Genomic DNA, 24,291 nt, shown 5'->3' on the forward strand with positions numbered 1-24,291 from the left:
ATACCATTTTTCTTTTGTTGATATTTCAGTTTCTATTGATCTGTTTATCCACTTATGAGCATGTAGGATATTCTTCAATTTTATTTTTTGAACAGCAGTGCTATGAACATATTTATATTTGTGAAAGAAATTTTCTAGGGTATATGACTATGAGTGTAAGTCATTTATGAATGACCTGATTTCAAATATGCTATATTGTTATTTGATGTCCTCACAAAAGTGCAGATATGCATCAACTTTTACCATTGTTATTACCAGCCTTTTTCATTGTTGTTAGCTGAACAGATACATGTCTAAATGTAAAATGACATGTCATTTTAGCCTTAATGTTTTTCCCTGATTATAATAGATGTTAGTTATTTTTCATAAGTTTATTTGCCATAAATGCTACATTTTCAATACAAGTTCTACCAAAGTCTATTACTCATTTTCTAATGGGTTACCTGGCCTTTTTAGAATTAATAATAGGACAATTTTATGTAGATATATGCATATAAATCATTTTATATTTACTTGATGACAATTTCCCAGTTGCATCTTCTTTGAATATTTTTGACAATATTTAACAAATCGTTATTACTTTTTAATTTATTTTTATTTTTTATATTTTATTTTATTTTATTATTTTTATGTGGACCATATTGAAGATGGCAAACATTCAGACTGTGCTTGGTGCCCTCTCCCTCTCCCATCCCCAACTTCCCTTCACTACCCCCAACCATGAGTGTCCAGGTTAACCATGCTACATTCATACTTTTACACATATTCGAATGTAGCTCCTCCATTAATCAACCTCAGCCTTCTTCCTCTCCTCCTATCCTTCCATTCTAGCTTTGCTGAGGTTTCATTATCTGGAGTCCTTCTGGTAGTCCTAATACTCCCTTGTTTGGGCATATTAGAGAAAACATATGCCCCTTCTGTTTCAGTGCTTGGCTGATCTCACTTAACATAATGTTTTCCAGGTCTTTCCATCTTCTTGGAAATGACATGGGTGAACATTTAGCCTTTAATTTTCATCCAGGGCTCTGTAATGTCTAGGACATAGGGCACTTGTTGCTTCTCTCCTCTTTTTGTCAGGGGTTAAAATTTGAAATAGTTTTTATAGTTGGGTTACATCCCATTTCAAAAAGTTTCAGGAAAAAAACGTTCTAAGTTAAATAACCAGTTGGTTGGTAAACTTATAGAATATAACTTGTTTAGAAACTGAATGATGCTTTATACATATTTCTAAACCAAAAAGACAAACTGTATACTTTATTAGAAAGAATGTGAAGATTTTATTTTTTGTTATTACTTTCTTAAAGATATAGCTAGATGAACTAATTTTCTCATTTTTAATATACTCGAGTTTGCCGGGCGTGGTGGCGCACACTTGTAATCCTCGTGCTTGGGACCCTGTTTCAAAAAAAAAAAAAAAACACAAAAACTCGAGTTTTTCAATATTTTCTTTCATGGTCAACATTTCCTGTTTTACTTAAGAATTTTCTCATATTCCAAGATCTTACAGATGTCTACTATTTTCTGCTAAAATTTTAGTTTTTTCACACAAGTTTGTAGTACCTCAGAGTCTATCTTACCTAGTGATATGAGTTGGACATCTTTTTCTACATGGATTACCACTTATTGCCAGTTCCACCTATTGAACAACCTCTTTTTTTTTTCTTTTTTTACCATTTATCTTCAGTGCCTTCTGTGTCATACAGCGAATTTTCCAAACATGTGTGAATGTATGCTTAAGGTCTAAATCTACTCCTTTGGATAATTTGTCTCTTTTTGTGCTTTGTGCCAATGCTACAGTATTAATAAGACTAAATTTCAAGATCTGTTATATGTGATTAGTTGCACTTCTACTCTGTAGTCTTCTCCCTCAGAAGTATCCTCATGGGTGATACCCCTGGAACCTTTATTATTCCATGATTTTTATTTTTTTCTCTAACTATTTATTTCTTAGCCTTGTGTTATAGTCTCAAATTTAATATTTTCTGTGAAATATTATCTAATAACATAGATCAAGTTTCCTCTATTTAACACACCCATCTGCCTTATCCTAATACCCACTGCAGTTTGTAATCATTTCTAACTTAATTTGTAACTGAAGTATATATTTAGTTGAATATACATCATTAATGGACTGCATCTACAATGGTGCCTTTATAAGATCACATCACCTGGTCAAATCACAGCAGTCTAAGTTTATGTGACCATACTTTATGATGTCCAACACAAGCAAAAAATAGAAGTTACACGTGAGGGCGCATGTGTTTGTGTATATAAAATTATATCACCTATATGAATAGACATATGTAGAGGAGGAGAAAGAGAGAGAAAGAAAGAGGTTTTTAATTTATTACTGACTGTAAGCTCCATGACCAAAGGAAATTTAGTTTCCTTATATCTCAAACAAGAGACCTCAGTTATATACCTAAGACTTATTACAAAGAAAATAGTAATTAATAAGTAAAAGAAAATATTTCAAAAATTAATTCATATTATATATATATTGGATACTAAAAATGTATAAAATTTAGAAATATAAGGGATCTTAGAAACGACATTAATCCTAAACAAAAAAAAAAAAATGTTTAAGTCAAAAACAAATTGTTAGCAGGATTGGAACAAAAATACCAGCCAAGAGCACTTACTGTAGCATAAAAGCTTATAAATAAAATATTTATATAAAGTATAAATTCCTAATGGCATATTTGGAAATAATGGAAAATAAAATGAGAACCCTGAGTCTGTTTACTATTTTATAATACAAATAATATTAATATACAATATTAAACTCCAGTGGGCTGAACGTGCCCCCCATTCATATATTGAAATCATAGCCAGTAAATAATGGTATTAGGAGGTGGTGGCTTTAGAAGGGGATCAGGTTATGAGAGCAAAGCTCACCACATAAAAGTGGAACCCTTATAAACATGCCCCAGAGAGATACAACACTTTAGCTGTGTGACATTAGTGAGAAGACAGTCTTTTATGAGGAAAAGTCTTTCCCAGATACCACATCTGCGAGTACTTGGATCTTACATTTTCTAACATCTACAACTGTGGCAAAAGACTCTCTACTATAAATAAGCCACCCAGGCTGTAGTTTTTGTTAGAAAAAAAGTCTTACAAATAAAGAAAACATGGTTTAATTTTACAATTTTAGTATAGGGGAAATTATTTTTGCTTCGCACCATTAAATTTCATGTTTTGAGATTTAAGACTCAGCATTAAGAACTTAAATCAGCAAAACTGTACTCCCGGGGTACTTGAGAAAAAGGCTGTCATAGTTTTGCTGAATCAGGTTATAACATTTTGTGTGACCAATCTAGATGCCTCTCCACTGAACAAATGACAACATGATCATTCCAAGCTGATATGATCCACCAAAACACATCCCCATTTTCGGCCAAGGAGCAGCTTAACTTTTCCAACAAGAAAAAGCTGATTTATTTTGAGGTTTAAACCAAAGATCATCAAATCAATCCTGTGTTCATTTATCAAAAACTGATGCAGACAGCCGGGTGTGGTGGTGCACGCTTGTAATCCCAGCATTTGGGAGGCTGAGACAGGAGGATCCGGGTTCGCAGACAGCCTCAGCTACTTAGTGAGGCCCTTTACCACTCAGTGAGACCCTGTTTCAAAATAAAGAATAAAAAAGAGGGCTGGGGGTAGAGCTCAGAGGGAGAATGCCCCTGGGGTCGTTCCCCAGTAACAAAAACAAAAACAAACAAAAAAAAAATACTGATGCAGATAGACTAAATTGGTCTAGACGCAAGTCATTTCCAAAGTACTTTTTTTCTTAGTGTTTTGTATTAGTTGGGAACTATAGTGAATATTATGTACATTTTTTAAAAAAAGAGGAAGATACTCAATTTCTTCAGCAAATCAAGAATATTCTTGTGTTCTAAAACAAAGTCACAATGTTCAAAGTACTCTCTGGACAATAGTTTTTGGAAATGCTCTTCTGTGTTTCCCTCATACAACTGGATAGAATCAATGAAATTCTGTGTGATTATTTTGATGGATAAGTAACCTTAAAATTGTCTATGATAGTAAAAACATATAATATTCATTGAGTAAATGCAAATCTTTGTTGGTAATACAGATTTACTTTTCCAAATGGTTCAAACATTTCAATTGGGACTCAGTTGAAGTTTACCTTTTGTCATATATATGCAAAGACACTCTTACCAAGCAGAGAATTCTTGTTTGTTCAACTAAGCATAAAATTAATTTTAAGTAGTTTAAGCATTTTGGAAGTCCCCATTTATGAGAAATATTTCCAAAGTGTAAATATACTTATTGTTCTTGAAGTCAATGGAAAGGAAAGCATAGAGAAGCCTAGAATTATTTTGCAGAAAATCACTCTCTGCTCCTCTACCTGATAAATCACTATTTGTATAAATAATTATGTTTCTTTAGAATTCATTGTTATCTAGTCATTGAAAATACAAAGATAAATGGTTTTATAGTATACTAGAAATTATATTTTGTTCTTAATGTAGAACTAACAATCTGGTGGCCCACAGTTTAAATCTGGCCACTGATATGCTTTAGCTTTTAAATTTTTTTTTAACTTTTTAAAAAGTATTTGTGTGGTCACATACAGTTCCAGTTTGCTAGTATCACCACCTGACTCATCAACTTGGTCTTTTGGCTTCTGGGAGCCTTAATTTTAAATTGTCCCCAATTTGAATGTTCACTAAATCATTATTTTCAGACACATAACACTATAATTATTAGGACTGAAGGTGCCTGAGAGGTTAGCTAACTCTCATTTCTTCCATCCATCAGGCCAAGAAGAGTAAAGTAGCTTCATCATGCTTAAATGTACATTAATAGTTGAGCAAAATAGCTACTCTAACTCAATAAGGCAGAACTGTTCTTCAGTGAGGGTTCATCTTTTGCCAAGTGCCACCATCTCTTTGTTTCTCAAGTACTCACCCCTCAGAGCAGGCAGGAGAGATCTCTCCTTCTTGTCATCACACTTGTTGCATTCACTGAAGTACAGGAGCAAGAAGACATCAACAAGGACCCACATCAGGGAAGTGGCCAGGACCACCTTGCAGTAAACGAATCTCCTCATGTCTTTCCTTGGGCTCTAGTTAACACGCAGATTGAAGACGAATGCTCCTGTGATAAATCCAAGCCACAGAGGTGAACTCCAGGATAAAAGCAGGATGCATCCCACTGTATTACAGAAAAAGAAAAATTCATTATTTTACCATTATTTTATTTATTTTCCCTTAAAAGATATATAATATAAAATATATGACTTGTTTCATGTTATCAAATATGTCAGCATTCATGCCTTAAAGATCAAATATTAAAAGCTAAAATAAATGAAATTTTACCATGCACACCAAGTGGCTAGGATTTAACACCTAACACTACATCTGGCACTGCTCTTTTGGGCTCTTTACCATTAAATTGGTTTGTCTTTACCTTAAATCCTGTTACAATATTCTATTTAACACCAACTTGTCAAATAATGTAGTTCTGAATTTAACCTGATATAGCTCTTCCATCCAGAAGAACTATTGGAGTAGAAGTCATTCTGGGAATCAAAATACTACAATGGCTAATCGTTGGCCTTCAGGAACAGGTAGGCCTGGGCTTATTTACTTCATAACATTGGAAAGCTTTCTAGGCCTCAATTTTCTTACCTGTAAAATTAAGATAACGCCTCCAAAATATTGTGAATCTTAAGCAAAGTAAAGAATGAGGCCATTTTAAAAGAAATCTCAATATTATTATAACAGAAGATCTGAACTTACTTCATATTAAATATTTAAATGTCTAAGATAAGTCATTTCCTAATAAGAGCTGAAAGCTGAGGTTATTGAGAATTTAATTTAAACCTTAGCTATGACAGAAAGTCAAACTCATTTCCTATTGCTACTTCCAAGCATTATTCAAAGCATCCTCATTTCATACCCCGCTAGGTCTGCATTATCACGGCATTAGCACCAAGAAAAGTCCAACTTTACTACTTCCTGTGATAAAATATACTGCTTATATTATTTTGTTTGTTTATGAAAAAGTCTTTCTTTGCATAGTTCAAGATTTTCATTCGACCTTTACTTTAAAAATAGGCTGTTTTACCAATCAAAAGGATCTTATACCCTGGCATTATAAAATCTCATATGTGTACTTTTCATAAAAACAGATCAGATCAAGCAGAAAGATGGTACAGGGAGGGTCTGTGATAACTAACCAACATAAGCACATTTGGTAGCCCAGATTTATTTAAGAGAATCGGCATCTGCATTATGTTTTTATTCCAATACTCTCCTATGTATTTGCAAATACTAATCTGTTTCCCAAGCAGTCAGGAAACCCAAATTCTGTACTATTCCTTGCTTGGCAATCCAATGGGGAGTGTTAATTTGCAAAAACTACATAAGGTTGTCTATGTGTTATTAGAATCCTTTCTAATTGTGTCAAAAATATTTTTGGCACCGAACTTTCTTTCTTAACAATATTTCTATAATAGAAAAAACTTCAAGAGATAGAAAACTATCATGTACCATCTTGACTGTCAGATTGCCCTTCTTGTTTTTGCCTACTAAATAACAGTATCAGCCATATATTCTGTGTTATAAGGTTTTTACTTGAAAATACATACAAATTTTTTACCTTTATTAAAAATGGGTTTAAAATACAAAAAAATCTAAACAAAGTTTAGGGATTTGAGTAACTATGTTATTAAAATAAGAAAAAATTCTTTGTTTTTGGTTTGATTCAGGTTATTGGCTTTTTTTTTCAATTAGGAGGTTATTACTCCCCTGAGGAATCTAGCTTAGTTCCTATTAGACATTTTTATCTGTAGCTGTATATTTTCTTTGGTAGAAAATTGCATAATGGGTGCAAATTTATTCAATCTATTTTATGAGGCTATACTTGAAGCTGCCAAGGAATCCTGGAAGCTAGTGGAAGACTGCTGGTAGGGCTTCCAGAAGGTTCAGGCTCCAAGCACACATTAATGTTTCAAATAGCTATACAGGAGCTGCTGTGCCCTGATGGCCAGGCAGATTTTAGAGTTCATTTTTTATAGACTGATAAATTGAGTAAGCACTAAAAAACACCCTGTTTTAGCTCCAGGTCTGATTGATAGAAAGACTAAGGAAGACACAAAATTAAGGTAGCTGGGAATGGTGGTTTACCCCTGTAATCCCAGTACTTGGGAGGCTGAGTAAGGAGGTTCACAGGGTCACAGCCAGCTTCAACAATATAATGGGGCCCTCTGAAACTTAGTGAGACCTTGTTTCAAAATAAAGAATAATGTATGGCTAGAGGTGTGGCTCAGAAGCAGAATGCCCCTGGGTGCAATCCCCACACACAAAAAAAATAAAATTAAGGTAGATCATGGGATCCGTCCACAGTCTAAACCAAAAGGTCCACTGTAAAAGTCGCAGCACATGAATGATATACTAAGAGACAAAGAAACTGACAAAGTTATTGTTAAATAAAATATGTCCTTGTTTGCATTTAAACTAAGGACAAGTCTAAAGTTCATAACATTAATTCAACTACATTCCTTAAAGGTTTAATGCCTTGATTTTCTTATCCATAAAATCTGAAGAGTGGTAGCTACCTCATGAGGCTAGTATGAATATGATTGAATGAAAGAACAAATGAATGAATACATCTGAAATTCTTATAACAATACATGCCATATAGGAAGAACTCCATGTGTGTAGGTTACTAGCAGTGACGATATTGTCATTATCATCAGCAATATTATCAAGCAAACAAGAATAAAGAATGAGGACTTTCAAGTATCCTTCCAGAAGCAGTACATACTCAGTGTGTTTAGGAGATTCGAGAATAAAAGATCACAAGCAGAAATATTTAATAGACACAGTTTCTGAAGGGGTATGAATTACACAGGATTTGACAATACTCAAAACTCATAGAACTGTACACTTCAGATCTGTGCAGCTTACTTCGATACAAATTATTCCTCCTTTTATAAAATAAAATGCCTATGTAAATATCATATGATTCCCAAGTACTATCAACATTTGATTAATCAAGGCAATTACACCAGAGAAGAGACCTGCTTGCATGTCTTTCTGATCTCATCTTCCCCACTGTCCTCCATGCCTTTCACTTGTCTTCTGGCTGTATCTTAAGTATGCCAGTTGCTACCTTGCCTCAGGGCAGTGCTGTTTTCTCTGCCCAGTGATATAGTTCTGGTTCCTAGCTTTTATTTCTTTCAAATCGACCTTCTTTTCTACTCAAATCTTACATCACAGAGCTTTCCTATCAACCCATATAAAACAACACACACACATACACACACACACACACATTCCCTTATTCAGTCTCTATTTCCTTACCCCTTTTAATATTATTATCATCCACAACATTATATATATATATATATATATATATATATAATTAATTTTTGTTTGTTTAATTTGTCCCCCATATTAAACAGTATTCTGTATGAGAACAGGATTTCACATCTCTTACATATGGTCTCTCTTACACCAATGTATTTAAATTTTAAAACTCCAGCATTAGTTATATGGCTGAATTTTCCTACTCCCCCTCCTTAAATTCATCTGTTAGAGTCCTAGCATCTATTTCTTAGAATGTAACTATGTATAGTACCTTCAAAATTGTAACTAACATAAGATGAGGTCATATGGCTAATCCAATATGACTGATGCCCTTATGAAAAGAGATTAGGACACACACATACACACACGCGCACACACACACACACACACACACACACACACAGAGGAAAGACCATAGGCAGACACAGTCACTCACACTCACACACACACACGCACACACACACACACACACACACACACACACAAAGATCATGGACAGACACAGTCACACACATACACACATACACACACATAGGAAAGACCATGGGCAGAGTCACACACACACACACACACACACACACACACACACACGCACACATACACACACACACAGAAAAACCATGGGCAGACACAGTAAGGCAACCATGGCACTCTACAAGGCATAAAGAAAGCTCTGAAAATAAAAGTACATCTGAGGACACTTAGATTTTGAAATTCTAGGCTCTAAAGTTGTGTAAAGAATACATTTATGTTGTTTTTAGCCAGTCTGTGATACTTTCTAATGGAGGCCCCAGCAAACTAATACATTAATTAAATCCAAATTTCCTCTACCTCAACATGCAAGCGACTATGGCTGGAAAGAAAGCTTCGTAATATGCCATTTGTTCCATTTTTGAAAGCTGTGAGCCCACTCCAGTGTGGGCTGTCAGTTTCACAATAATCCTGCAAGCGGTCACAGACAAATCAATCGCTGTCTTCACACAATAGTTAGCACCTTGTCTTCTCTCCTCAGACTGTCATTTCCACATGCTTTATTTGCAGCTCATCACTGGGCTGCCATATTGGCAGAGAAGATTAAAAAAATAGAATAAAATATTGTATACCTCCTTGTCCAGTGTACCAAATTGCACAATGGTTACAATGAACTGACCATCCTTTCAAAGACTGTCACATATATGTTCATGAATTTTACTGATAGCTGGGCATAGTGGCACATGCTTGTATTCCTAGTACTAGGAAGGCTGAGACAGGAGGATCCGGGTTCGAGGCCAGCCTCAGCAATTTGTGAGGCCCTCTGCAATTTAGTGAGACCCAGTTTCCAAATGAAGACTAAAATAGGGTTGAGGGTGTAGCTTGAATGCAGAATGTTTCTGATTTCAATCCCGCAAAAAAAAAAAAACAAAAACAAAAACTGAAGCACTTTTCTATATCAGTTTTTCTTCTGTAATAAATCATTCTTATCATGATATAAAAATCTTCATTTTTCTGTGTTTTGGTACTGGGAATGCAACCAAGGGACATCTACACTCAGCCCTTCTACTTTGAAGCAGGGTCTTGCTAAGTTGCTGAGGCTGCCTCTAACTTGCAATCCTCTTGTCTCAGCCTCTCATGTAATGAGATTACAGGCTTGCACCACAACACTTGGCTCTCCTATTAGCTCTTAAACTCAACAGATTTTAGCTTCAACAACCATATGGAAGCCTTAATTGACGTGGTCATGGCCAAATCCACTGACCAACTCCTAACCATTTTCTAACCTAACTCCTGAGCAGTATGTGAAATACCTAGACCAAAAACCTTGTTCTACTTTCTGGCAACTCTTTTCTTTTACACCCTTGTAGCGAGCCTCATTGGCTATACCTTCAGATTTGACTGGCATCTTACTAGTTCCACCAGAGCACCACACATTAAAGCCATCTACACCTCCCTGAATACTAATTTAGATTTTTTTTTATGGTACTAAGGATTGAACCCTGGGGCATTCTACACCTAAACCACTCCCTCATCTCTATTTATTTATTTATTTATTTATTTATTTATTTATTTATTTAGAAACAAGGTCTCACTAAGTTGCGGGGGGGGCTCAGTAAATTGCTAAGGCTGCCCTTGAACCTGCAACCCTCTTATATCAGCTTCCCAAGTACTGGGATTACAGGCATGTACCACCATACCTAGCTCTGCTTAAGATTCTTAACAACAACAACAACAACAACACTAATGAAATATAATCCACATAACATACAATTTGCCCATTTAAAGTGCAATGAAATGGCCAGTAGACTAATCATGGAACTATATATCTATCACACTTAACACTTTTTTTTTTACTTTTTTTTTAGATAACTTTTTTTTTAATTGGTGCATTGTAATCATACATCTTAATGGGATAAATGACTTGTGGAGACATACATGTACACATCACCCAATTAGTCCTTACCTGATCCCCACCCCATTCCCTCCCCATCCCTCCTACCCATGCTTTGGTTTAGTGATTGATTTTGATATGTTTAAGTACATCATGTGCTCTGGAGAGTTTCCCTCTTCCCCCCTCCCATCCCCTCAGTAAGGTCACCTTATTTGCTCCTCTATAGGATCTCCTTCATTTAGAGCTCCTCCTGTTACCAATCTCTCCCTAGCTTTTGCATATTAGGGAAAGCATTTACAGGGAAATGGATGGAACTGGAGGACATTGTGTGAATTGAGATTAGTCAGTCACAAAATACTTAACCCTTTTATTTGAAGGCTCTGGGTCAAAGTGATAGATGATTGGGAAAAAAAAGTAACATGGGACACCAAAATTCATGGCCATGAAGGGAATACCATAATACTTGGTAGGTGGAGAAGAAACACCTTGTACAACAAGATATATGGTGAAGGCAGCAGGGGAGGAGTTAATCAATGCCTTGTATTGCCTATCTGGAGCAAAATATCTACATAGCCTGCCTAAGTGAAGGAGCATCTTTGGATGACACATGTTTAACCAAACCAAGGTGTGCAGGCATCCACTGGGGCTGATCACGCGGTTTCCATGGAGGATAAGAGGCAAGGGGAATCAACACAGAGACACTGATGCTCAGCATGGTTCCCTGTGCCATAAGTGAAAACAACTTTTGCTCTAATAAAGGAATGATTCTATTTTGCCAATATATATGAAACAGCCCCAAGCTCACTTACTAGCTTTTAAATAGGATAAAATCAAATACCAGCCCCTTCATAGACCTGAGATCATCATACACAGAATAATGAAGAAGCGTGTAGAAGTTTGGTGTGAAATTTCATATGTATAGAAAGTTTCTATACATGTTGGTAATCTCTGAGGTTTAGAATTGATTAACGGTCTTCATAGGTTTGAATTTTTTTTTTTTTTTTGCAGGTCTGGGAATGAAACCCAGGGGCATTCGACCTCCAAGCTACACCCGCTACCCTATTTTTTATTATTTTAAAACAGGGTCTCACTAAGTTGCAGAGGGCCTCACTAAGTAACTGAGGCTGGCCACAAACTGTGATCCTCTGGTCTCAGTCTCCCGAATGCTGAGATTACAATCATGCACCACTATGCCTGGCCATGGGTTTGAATTTTTAATACAAGAATGTATTGCTTTTAGCTGGGTATGGTGGTGCATGGCTGTAATTCCAGTGCTCAGGAGGACCATAGGCTTGAGGCCAGTTTGCAGTAACTTACAGATATTCTGTTTCAAAATGAAAAATAAAAAGTCTGGTGGTATAGCTCAGAGGTAGGTAGAAGACCTCTAGGCTAAATCCCCCAATGCCCTCCCAAAAATATTAGTTTTTAGAATAAATAAAACTACCTTAGTTATAAGAAGTATAAAATTATTTTACTTTATCCTGCAAATTCAATTGAATGTCCATACAGGTGCTAACAATGCGTTAGGCAAGTGCTAACAATGCGTTAGGCACTAGGCACTCTCGGTAAATATCTTAAATCGACACAGTTCTTGCTTTATGGCTTATTAGAGAGATAAACAAGAACATTGGAAGTAGGAGCAAGAAAGAAGATAAATAGAAAGCAGTCATCCCAAAATGTGAAGGTTTTTTTTGTTGTTGTTGTTGTTTTTGGTGGTACTGGGGTTCCTGGAAGCCCTTCTACCTCTGGGCTACACTCCCAGACCTATTTTTATATTTTTATTTGGAAACAGGGTCTCCTAAGCCAGCGCGCGCGGCTGGCTTCGAACCTGTACGATCCTCCTGTCTCCGCCTCCCAAGCGCGGGGATTACAAGCGTGCGCACCACGCCCGGCGCGTGAAGTTATTTTTAATAGAAAGTTTTCTAAATGCAATTTTAATGTTGAGAGGATGAAACAACCGAGTTGACCACAGAGAAAAGGAAAGAAGGGTGACGCTTGATAGAGAATGTTCGTAGGCACCAACATGTTTATGAGGCAGATGCCATGGCTCAAGGCAGCTGGTTACATATTGGTCTTCTCCACCATGTTAGCACAAAGGACATCCATTTTATGAACATGTTTAACTGCCAAAACCCAAAATATATGATAATGGGACTTTATAGGCAATAAATTTTCAGTCAATGATCATAAAATTAAGTCTACATAAAGCAAGCTGGTAAAAAGCAATATATACTCCCTCTAAAAAGATAATGAAATTAAGTTTTTTAAAAGTTACATTTAACCTGAAAATTGCTCATAATTCTTTTGTTTTAGATATTTAATGACTTTTCAGTATTCATCTTATAATGTAGTTCCAATTCCTCATTATTATTCATTAACAGTCACCATGAGAGAAAAGTAGAAATCCAAAATGTACAAGTGGCTATAAAACTCAGAGATTTAAGACAACTCTGGAGTATCCAGACCATTACCGATAGACATATACGAGCTAGCAGGCCACCTTCTGCCATCAGTCTCATGATTAAGAAGAAAATAAATACTTCCACCAAGATGTCAAACCACTAGGAAATCTTAACTTCAGCTTCCTATTTCTGGTTGGCCTTAAGGCTTTTTAATTCGTTATGACAAAAGATGTAACGCGTGAATCACAAGTGTTCTCTCTTTGAAATGTTCATAATGTGTCTATTTCTTGTCTAAGCTTTCTTTTCAAAACTGAGGCATTTATTTGCAGAAAATAATGAAGAATAATTTTAAATTATCTTGTAAAATTACACCACAGTCCCTCTAACTGCTCTGGTTGGCAATTAATGGGAGATTAAAAAAAAGAAGTGAAGACAGGCAAAAGCTCAGATTTCCAGGCCCAAAAGGACACAGCAGCACAACGGAGAGGACTTGGGGGTGACACTGCACAGGTCACTCTATGGCATGTTAAAACTACTCAAATGCAGACAAAATTGTATTTGCCTACTGACATATCTTAGCAATTTTAGCCATATTTGATCCAGGGGAGAAATATATACCTTTCATAAAACTAGTGTAAAAACGAACAGGTGGGATATTCAACTTCTTCCACTCTGAGGTAGGACAGGGCAGTGCTATATATGCTTACTTATTAATTTGATTTGCAGCTTCAGGTTTTTTGCTTGCAATCTTCCTGATGAAGCTATTAATCGTAAGTTAAGTGCCTTAAAGGAATGCAATTAGAAAGAAGTAAATAAGTAAATAATATTCTGATCACTAAATAACGAGAAAACTGAGTAATTAATCTCTAATTAATCAAAAGCAAAGTAAAAGTACTATATCCTTAAGGAATTAAAACGATATTAGCAAAGTAACTGTGGCATATGAAAGTGCTAGAGTTAAAGTCATTTATCAGTGTAGAGCAATCTAATATAATAAAGAGCATAATTCAATTAAATAAAACACAAAAATACTTTGAAATAATCTTCCAAATATACATGGGAAAGAATATCTTCCTTTTCACAAGACTTAACAGTTGACTCAAGATCACCACTATGTGTACAAGGCCATAAACAGACAAATCATAAATAAGGTGATATTTTCCCCAATCTACGAAAACTATTAATTAATTTAATTAGAAATTGTGCTAAGTAAAGAACTCTACATTAAAATACTATTTTCATTTAAATATTGTGTATCAAAGGTGGGAAGAAATGAGTCCTTTCTTACTTTGAGTGTAGAAATTTAAATTGGTAAAATCTTTTTTAAAGAAATTGGGTTTTTAAAAATAAATGATTTTTGATCTAGTTTCTTCAAAATTGCATAGTTTGAACCAGTAATTTCTCTGCTAAACACCGCTTAAAATCTGTATTAAAGAAAAGACTGTAAATTCGGAGATGTAACGTAATAGCTAGAGATATTTGGTAGCTATAAGAATTTACAAAAATTTTTAATAGGAGAAATGGTTAAATAATAATATCACATTAAACAAATCAAGATAACTATTTGTGTATGCCTTGGTTGCAACTTTTAAAAACGTATTCATATAGAAACATTGGAGAGGCTGAAATAGTATTATTGAGGTTTTGAGTCCAGCACATAGGATCCTGCTTCAAAAGTTAAAAATAAAATAGGGCTGGAAGTGTAACTCAGAGGCAGAATGCTCCATGGGTTCAATCTTCAATACCAAAATAAGTAAACAAATTAATTAATTAATATATGCACATACCATTAGCATAATCCATTCATTAAATTTTGGAATTCTTATTCAGTCATAAAGAAGAACAAAATCAGGCTGTTTTTATTAACATGGTTGTGGTATTAGTGTAAAGTCAGGTATTGTGATTCCTCCTGCATGGTTTAGCTATTCTTGGTTATTTTGTTGTCCCAAATGAATTTAAGGACTGATTTTTCTATGTCTGTGAGGAATGACTTTGGTAACTTAATAGGTACTGCATTGAATCTATAGATCACTTCTGGAAGAAAGGCCATTTTGATGATATTTATTCTGCCTAAGACAATGGAAGACCTTTCCATCTTCTAAGGTCTTTTTTAATTTCTTTTTTTCCACGTTTTACAAAAAAATAAAAAGAAAAACAAATCATGGCATTTGCAGAAAAATGGGTAGAACTAAGGCCATTATGCTAAATGAGATTAGCCAGACTCAGAAAGTGAAGGTTAATGTGCTTTCTTTCAGATAGAAAGAAAGCTGTAAACAAAAGGAAATTCAGATAAATCTGGAGAAATACAAATGTAATAGTGAAAGAATATTTGAGAGTTAGGAAGAGGGGAAATGAGACTTAAAAAGGTAACAGTTCAATTAATGCTCTGTACATATGTGAATTTATCAGTAACAATCACAGGAACATGTTTGGGAAAGAAGAAAACCAAACAGGATGGGACCCAGAGGAAAACACGCCAAGTGCTGTATGAGTGTACGTTTCTATCACTCTGAACTTACTATGTTGTAAATTTACAATTCACCAAAAGAAGTATCTTAAAATATTAAAAAGTATAATAATAAAGTAAGTCAAATGATTCTCAAGTTAACCCTACCAAAAACAAACCAAAAAGCAAATAAGAGATCTGTTGCATAAAAAATTAGTTAATATACTGAAAAATAGGTGAAACTATTATGATTTTCTATGCATTCATTTTATTATTTTTGTTAACTTATAAAGGAAAAGATGTATGTTTTTTTATTTTAAAAGAAATAAGAACACCAACAAAAAGTTAGGCTAATGATTAAGCCTAAAATTCTGAGTTACCTGGTATTTCTGCAGAAGCATACGTGAGTCCAGGGACCACACACAGTTACTAATTAAATACATAAAACTCTGCAAATACAAAACAAAGAACCCACAGACCCCTCCCTCAATTCACCAGAGTGCACAAAAAAGAAAGGTAGGCAGACATCTCCCTGACAGAAGGACTAATTTAAGTATTTTCTTCCATTTCTAGCTTGTACTAGTTTCCATTATTACAGAATCAATTCGACTCTAAAAAGATGAAAGTTGAGGACTTCCGGGAAGATGGCGACCGAGAAAAGCTGGGCTTAAGAGCCCCGCTAACAACAAATCTCCATTACCACAAAATCAGCGCCTTTCATAGCCAGAAAACACCATCACCGGTGAAACAAAAAATCACCAGGCTCCAGAGAGAAAGTGGACTGAGAACAGAGCCACAGAGGAGATACAACGGCCTCACGCCCGAGGACGCGGCAGATGCGGCAGCAGCGCCATACTGCCGGCGGCACCGGCGAATTCACGGGACGGCTACAGCAAGCTGAGGTGAGCCACTGCGGAACAGCCAGGCGGGATTTCTCTGCGCAGAGAGCATCTAAACTCCCAGTGGCCGAGCTCAGCACACGCTGCAGGGATTCAGAGTGGAAATCAAAACCAAGAGGAAAAACGCCAGCCCCACAGATGAGGGCGTAGCAGCGGCGCCATATTGCCACCGGCGGCAGCAGCACCGAATTCAGCGAGGCCAGTACAGCTACATCTGCATACTCAAGAAGAGTGAGTCAAATTGTGGGCCACAGAGGAGAAATCCCAGTACTGTACTCCCTGGGACTTGACCCAGTGGGAGAGGGGCGGTGGCAGAGATATCACACCATAGGAGAACATGCAACCTGGCACCCCCCACAGTCTAAAGCAGCCTCTATCGACTCTCTGGGTCGGAGACTGTGTGATAAAACCCAGTAAAGGAGTAGTGGGGTCTGAGATACTACTGACTCGAGATCCAGAACACCTTAAGTGAAGTCATAGTGACCCAAGGGAAGAACCCAGAGAAGGCACAACATCCGAAATCATGGGAAAGAAGAATAATACTGGAGCAATAAATGCCCACAATCCCACAACATCAGAACCCGCTAAAACTGAAAATCAGAGATTTCTAGAATATCAAATCAGGAAAATAACTGTAGAAATAATAGAGGTGCTTCGAAAAGAACTCAGAGAGAGCCAAAAAGAGATAAAGGATACAATTAATGAAGTAAAGGCCTCAATTCAAAGCACAAACAACCGATTAGAACACATGGAGAACAGAATCTCGCTCTTAGAAGATGATCATTCCAAAAATGAACGCATAGTTTCTAATCTAGGAAAAAATATCCGACAGCAGGAATCTGATATTGAAGAAATATGGGCCCATTTTAAGAGAGCTAACCTAAGAATAATTGGAATAGAGGAGGGAAAAGAAAGTGAAACCAAAGGGATCAACAATCTCTTCAAGGAAGTAATAGCAGAAAATTTTCCAGACATAAAGCAAGAGGTTGATACACAGGTCCAGGAAACTTATAGAACTCCTTTTAGACAGGATCGGAGAAGAGGATCCCCACGCCACATAATTGTCAAAATGACCAATGTGGAAGCCAAGCAGAGAATCTTAAAGGCAACAAAAGCAAAGGGCCAAGTGACATTCAGAGGCAAACCAATTAGAATCACTCCAGACTTCCCAAACCAAGTTATGAGAGCCAGAAGGGCTTGGAGTAACATATTCCCAATTTTGAAAGAAAACAACTTCCAGCCAAAAATTTCCTACCCAGCAAAACTTTCTATCTAATTAGATGGAGAAATAAGAAGCTTCCATGACAAACAGAAACTGAAGGAATTTATGTCTTCAAAACCAGCACTAGAGAAAATACTCAAAGAGATTAACTACAAAGAAGAAATAGGTAACACACATCAGAACTAGAGAAACAAGATTTTCCATCCAACAGACAACTAAGATTGGTTATCTGTGGAGATTCATTATTATGTTAGTCTTTTACCTATCTCTAAAGGGTATTGTTTGCCTTTATTGTTGTTAATTTTTAGGATTTCTAGTTGGAATATTAATATACCTTCAGATATAGCAATTGGAAATATTTTATCCCATTCTATTAGTAACTGTTAACTCTGTTTACATTGTCTTTGGATATACAATATTTTTTTTTTTATTTTTTAGGGAGTTTGTATACTCTTCTGTTGCCTGTGCCATTGAAATCATAACCAAGAAATCACTGCCAATTTCAATGTTGTGAGGTTTAATGACCCAGATTTTCTCCTAAAAGTTTATAGTCTTAAGATTTATATTTAGGTCCATTATCTATTTTGAGTTAATATTTGTATATGGGATTAGGTAAGGGTCCAATTTTATTCTTTTCCATGTAATTAGTATTTTTTAACAATATTTAGTTAAAAGATTAATATTTCCACCACCAAATGTTCGTGGAAACCTTGTCAAAAATAACTTGACAATATAGGGAAGAATTTAGCTCTAGGCTTTTATTTAACTCCAATGGTATATATATCTGCCTTTAGAATAGTACTACACTGTTTCAATTATTGTAGCTTTATATGGTTTGAAATCAGAAAATATATATCTTCTAGCTTTGTTCTTTTTCCAGATCGTTTTGGGTACCTTGAGTCCATATTCCATATTAGGATAGATTTTTTTCTGAAAAATAAATATATAAATATATGATAGTTTCACCTAAAAAATAGAAAAAAAATATTCTCTGGTAAGAAAGAAAGCAAAAAGAAATATTGAAATGTTATCTTTAAGTCATCAAAAGCTTGGTATCAGACAAATGAAACTGTTATGTGAGATTATCATTTTTAATTTTAGATAAATTGCCATAATACTAGATGTCAACTACTAAGCCAAGCATGGGAGGGAGAGATAGGGAGAGAATGGGGTGGGGATTGGGTGGGGGCTGACTGGGAAAAGTGTGCATGTATGTCTACAAAAGTATGTATCCTACTATGATGTATGAATATAGTGCACCAATAAAAAAAATTTGGGAAAAAAAAAGATGAAAGTTTGTGTGGCTTTTCAAATTCTATTATAACTTCACATTCCTTTGAAAAAAATGGCTAATTTCTCAAATGTATTAAGATTATTATTATTACCATTATTTCTGTAAATGTCATGTTTGTTACAAGCAAATATACTCATTTAGATGCATCAGAACCAGCATTTAAAAGTGGTCACTGAAGGTAGGGAATACAACTCTCTTCTAATTACTTCACTATTAGAAGCCTGTATGCCACTCAAATCTAACTAACTTTTAAAGAAAAATGTGAGTTTTATTCTCAACTATCATAAGGAGATTTTAGTATATCGAAGCCAAATTTGACCCCAAAATGTTATTCCCTTTTGAATTAAATTAAAATGGCAAATTAATTGAAACACTTAAGAACTACAGTGATTATTATTACAGGAAATTATCACCTATCAATAGCATATTATAGTTTGAAAAAAATGAGGTGATGACAAAATTAATCAAGTGCAAAATCAAATTAACCATGAAAAAAAATATTTGTGTTAAAAGCAAGCACACCAATGTCTTCTTTTATTCAGAGAGCTAAAAAAGGTTGTAGCTAATGACAAATAATTTATCCTACAGTCCACTGTAAAAATATAACCTAAAATGCTATTTTAAAAAGCTTTATTTTAATGTAATAAATGATACGACCTTAAGTTTCTAAAAGATGCATTTTCATTTATCACCATGTACCAATCATTGGCAATTAAATAAATTCCTAACAACGATTTTTCTTTCAGAAGTATTTGCTGTATTTTAGCTATGGGAAACATGGTGTTGGGCTGAGGATGTGTTTTCAGCTTAGAATTGGGGAAAGGGCAATTGAGTTTACTTAAATTGTTATGTTTCCATTCAAGGAATAAGATCTTCATAGTTGGTATTATAAGAATGGGAATCAGTCAGTTAATAATAGACAGGTTTTCTTATAGTAGTTTACTTTTGAGTCAAGGTCCAAATTCTAAAAGCAAAGAGTTCATAAATTTTCTGCAGAGGTTTTACAGTTTTGTAGCTCAAACAGCAAAGACATAAAGCTTCAGGATCAATAGCATCTGTTTATTCCAAGGAAAAGCTCCACTATTTATGTGGCTGAATGGTTATAATATTTTCTTTTGATTTTGATAAGCAGAGTGAATACATTCTAACCACTGATTGACATCAGAACAAATGAGTAGGTGTGCTCTGTTCCAAGATTTCTTATCTACTAATTTCTGTAAAATGAAACAGTGTTCAAATTGAGCAACGAAAGGCAGGTATGATTCCCCTTTTTAAAAAAAAAAAAACATAATCAGTACAAATTCTTTGATTTCCCAAATCCATTCATTTCCACCCCAACAAAATGGCAATCAACGTTTTATTTTCCTTTATGCTTCACATTTCTAACAAAGATATGTACAAAGGCAGCAGTCTGAATCAATGAAGCCTATTAACCAAGGCATGGGAGTTTTTTTGAATGCCATTTTAACTCTTGATTATTATACTCCTCTCATATTTTAATTTTTTATTTTATTTTTTTTTTGGTACTGGGATTGAACCCAGGGGCATTGTACCTCCTAGATACATTCGCAGGCCTATTTTTATTTTTTTATTGTGAAACAGGGTTACACTGAGTTGCAAAAGGCCTAAGTAGTAGCTGAGGCTGTTCACAAAGCACTATCCTCCTGTCTCAGCTTCCCAAATACTGGGATTACAAGCATGTACCACCATAACCAGCTCTATGTTTATTAACATATTTAAATTATATACACAGACTTATACACACAGACAAATGTTACTTATATTTTTATTAACAGATTTAAATTACATTTCTCTGTATGTGTGAGTGTGTGTGTGCATGTTGCTGGGGATTGAACCTAGGTGCATTCTACCTCTGTGATACATCCCCACCCAGTGCTTTCAATTTTTTTTATTTTTTTTATTTGTGTGTGTGTGTGTGTGTGTGTGTGTGTGTGTGTGTGTGTGTGGTACTGGGAAGTAGAACCCAGGGGTTTTTCTACCTCCGGGTTATACTCTCAGACCTATTTTATATTTTATTTGGAAACAGGGTCTCACTAAATTGCTAAGAGCCTAAGTAGCTGAGGCTCGGTTCGAACCTGTGCGATCCTCCTGTCTCAACCTCCCAAGTGCTGGGATTACAAGCGTGCACCACCACACCCGGCTATTTTTTTTTTTTTAATCTTAAAAAAGAGTCTCATAAGATTTACAATCCTCCTGTCTCAGCCTTTCTGGTACGGGAATTATACACGAGTCACATGCCTGCCTATATTTCTACTAGATGCCTGACATTCCTTTTTCATGTATCTCATTTCCACTCCATAATCTCTCCTTTTTCAATTATGAAAGTCACCTGACTTAGATTGCTTTCGTTTCAATTTGCCATGAGCTCAGAAAAATGTATTCAGTTGTTTCTTAGTATGTCGATTGTTCCTCCTATTCTTCTTTTTCTCGTCTATTTATTGGTACACTGTAATCATACATCATGTTGAAGTTCAGAAAGACATGGACATACATGCACACAGCACTTAATGAGCTTTCTTTACCCCCACTTTCACCTGCTCCCTCCCCTTCCCTGTGCATGATACTCAGATTGATATTGATTGTATATATATATGCACACAGTGTTGACTGAAGTGTTTTCTTCATCAAATCTCCCTCCACCCATTTGCCTCCATTCTCTAAATTCTCTCCATCAATCCACTGGGGTTCCTCTTCCTTTGTCTGGAGTCCCTTTTGTATCCTAATTTCTCCTTAGCTTCCGCATAGGAGCGAGACCAAATCTTCATTTTCGTAACTGAATGATCTCATTAGCATAATATCCTCTAGTTCCATCCATTTTCCCGAAAATGACATAATTTTGTGCTTCTATATGGCTGAGCAAAAATTGTGTATATATCCAATTTCATAATCCGTTCATCTGTTGATCAGCACCTAGGTTGAATACATAATTTGCCTATTGTGAATTGTGCTGCTAGAAACATCTATGTGCATATATTATTATAATATTCTTATTTCAATCCCTTTAGGAAGATATCTATGAATGGTATAGCTAGGTAATATGGTAATTCCATTCCCAGACTTCTGGAAAATCTCCACACTGATCTCCAATGCTGCTGTGATAATTTGCAGTCCCACCAACAACATATGGGAATTCCTATTTCCCCACATCCTCGATAAGATTTATTATATTTATTGCCATTCTAACTGGAGTTAAGTGGAATTTCAGCATAGTGTTGATTTGCATCTCTGATTGCTAAGGATATGGAATATATTTTCATATGTTTATTGGCAACTTGTATTTCTTCTTTTGTTCCTTCTCTTTAGTTCACTTGGATTGAGTTAAACCTTAACCTTTGATCAGTCATTGGTCTGTTGTTTTTGCTATTGCTTAGCCTCTTCAGAGCCTCGGTACTTGTGAATAATTACAGGTACTGACTTTCTTAAGTATCATAAATCCCCTTTTTGGATTGAGTTAAACCTTAACATCTCACCATGTTTTATCCAACTTTCCTGTATTTTCTTCCTCTTCTTTTGGAAAAACAGCATATCTCTTAAGGACCATCTTAACATTTTCCAATAATCTCTGTTTGCCAGTGTAGTGAAACTCTTATTCCATTACCCAAAATCATATATTCTAAGTTCTTTCTTCGTGAGAACCCAAACAAAAATGATGATTTATGACACGTAAGAAAGTCAGTACCTGTAATTATTCACAAGTACTGAGGCTCTGAAGAGGGTAAGCAATAGCAAAAGCAACAGACCTATGACTGTATCAAAGAGTCGAAAATATAAAAAGCATTATATTTCTGAAAAATCTGGCAATATACATATAACATGGTTAGGGATATTAAACACTTTGATCCAAGTCCCAGTTTCACCATTCATTTATTTGGAGATGCTGAAGAAGTTAATCTGCATGGCTAACTTCAGTTGTTCTCATGTTTATAAAATGGCAGTAAGAGATATATTTGCTTAGAGGATCATGGTAAAGATTATAAATGTGAAATGAAAATAAGAGCCACTAACAGATTATAACAAACCAGGACTATGCTAGTTTTTGCATTATCATAACCAATATTATGATGAGCAAAATAGTTTGTTAGCACAACTTGGGAAGAGAAAAGCATGTAAGATTCATTCGTATAGTTAGCTATTGATTCCATTTACTTAGCAAATAATGTTTGAGTGCTCAATATGCTAATATGTATATCCTAGCCCAAGCTGGGTGTACCTAATATGCATGCCTAGCCCAAGCTAGGTGCTTGTGATATCTTACCTCATAGAGTATATAATCTAGCAGCCCTGTTTCTGAGGCCACCATCATTGGTAAGAACACTAATTTTATTATTTTTATTTTGCTCTTTGTGTGTATTGGTGCTACATTTGAAAATTATATTTATAATAAAAATAGCAGCATTGATTTTGAGGCTTTTATGGGATTTTCAAGCAGAGCCACCCAGAAGACCAGTGAGTACAAAGGGATTAAATTTCAGGAGAGGTAAAGATAAGGAAGTTGCCAAAGTGCTGTTAACTGAAACCATAGAAATTAATAAAATATGCTCAGTGAGAATGTGCATGTGAGAGAGAAAAAATGGGTGGCACAATGAATCTTACTTAGAACCAATATCTAAGAAAGACAAGCCCACAAATGAAACTGGGCAAGAGCTAGCAAGGGAAGAGAAAAACAAATTCAGTGTAATAGATTGCAACAGAAGAAATGCTTTTAACTACAGGTGTTGTTCAATAGTACAAGATTGCACAAAGACAGTAAAGAAGTATTTTCTGTGTATGGCCACAAGACAAATTTTGGTGACCTTATAAAAAGCGGCTTCAGACAAGCAAACAAAAAAACCTCAGTGTGATGAGATGTGAATAAATGTGAAAAAGGATATTTACAAATCACACAAACACAGCTGTGGAGAGAGAGATAAGAAGTATGGTTTAACTAATAAAAAGAGGATTTAATGTACACATGCATGTTATTTTCAATGGGCAGCTATATATTTAATGTCATGGGAAGAAATCAGGAGAAGACTGAAAGTTCAGAAGGAAGCCTGGTGCAATAGAAAACCTATAATTCCAGCAACCTGGAGCTGAGACAGGAAGATCACAGGTTCTAGGCCAGCAACGGTACGTTAGTAAGACTTTGTTTCTAAATAAAAAGTACAACAGGGTTCATGCAGAGGTACAATGCCATAGCTTCAATCTCCAGTACCACAAAAATATCACAGAAAAAGAATAAAGAAAATATTGAGTTAGAACTCTTAGGACATGCACAAAATTAAGTATAAAAGCAGAGGTCTGCAAAAGAGCAATAA

At 35.4% G+C, this 24,291-nt stretch overlaps 1 protein-coding gene across 3 annotated transcripts in view; it reads right to left on the reverse strand.

The window, feature by feature from the left end:
• The window catches only part of GALNT13 (polypeptide N-acetylgalactosaminyltransferase 13), a gene marked incomplete at both ends in the record, with an annotated part of 461,512 nt that extends 456,432 nt beyond the window's left edge, over positions 1-5,080 (reverse strand). For all 3 annotated transcript variants that reach the window (XM_080689902.1, XM_080689901.1, XM_080689900.1), the window contains one exon: positions 4,939-5,080. In XM_080689902.1, the coding sequence (XP_080546028.1) occupies positions 4,939-5,080 (142 nt within the window). The remainder of the gene's footprint in view (positions 1-4,938) is intronic.
• Positions 5,081-24,291: the final 19,211 nt, after the last annotated feature.

Source organism: Muscardinus avellanarius, assembly GCF_963383645.1.
Source record: "Muscardinus avellanarius genome assembly, chromosome: 2".
Lineage (NCBI taxonomy): Eukaryota > Metazoa > Chordata > Mammalia > Rodentia > Gliridae > Muscardinus > Muscardinus avellanarius.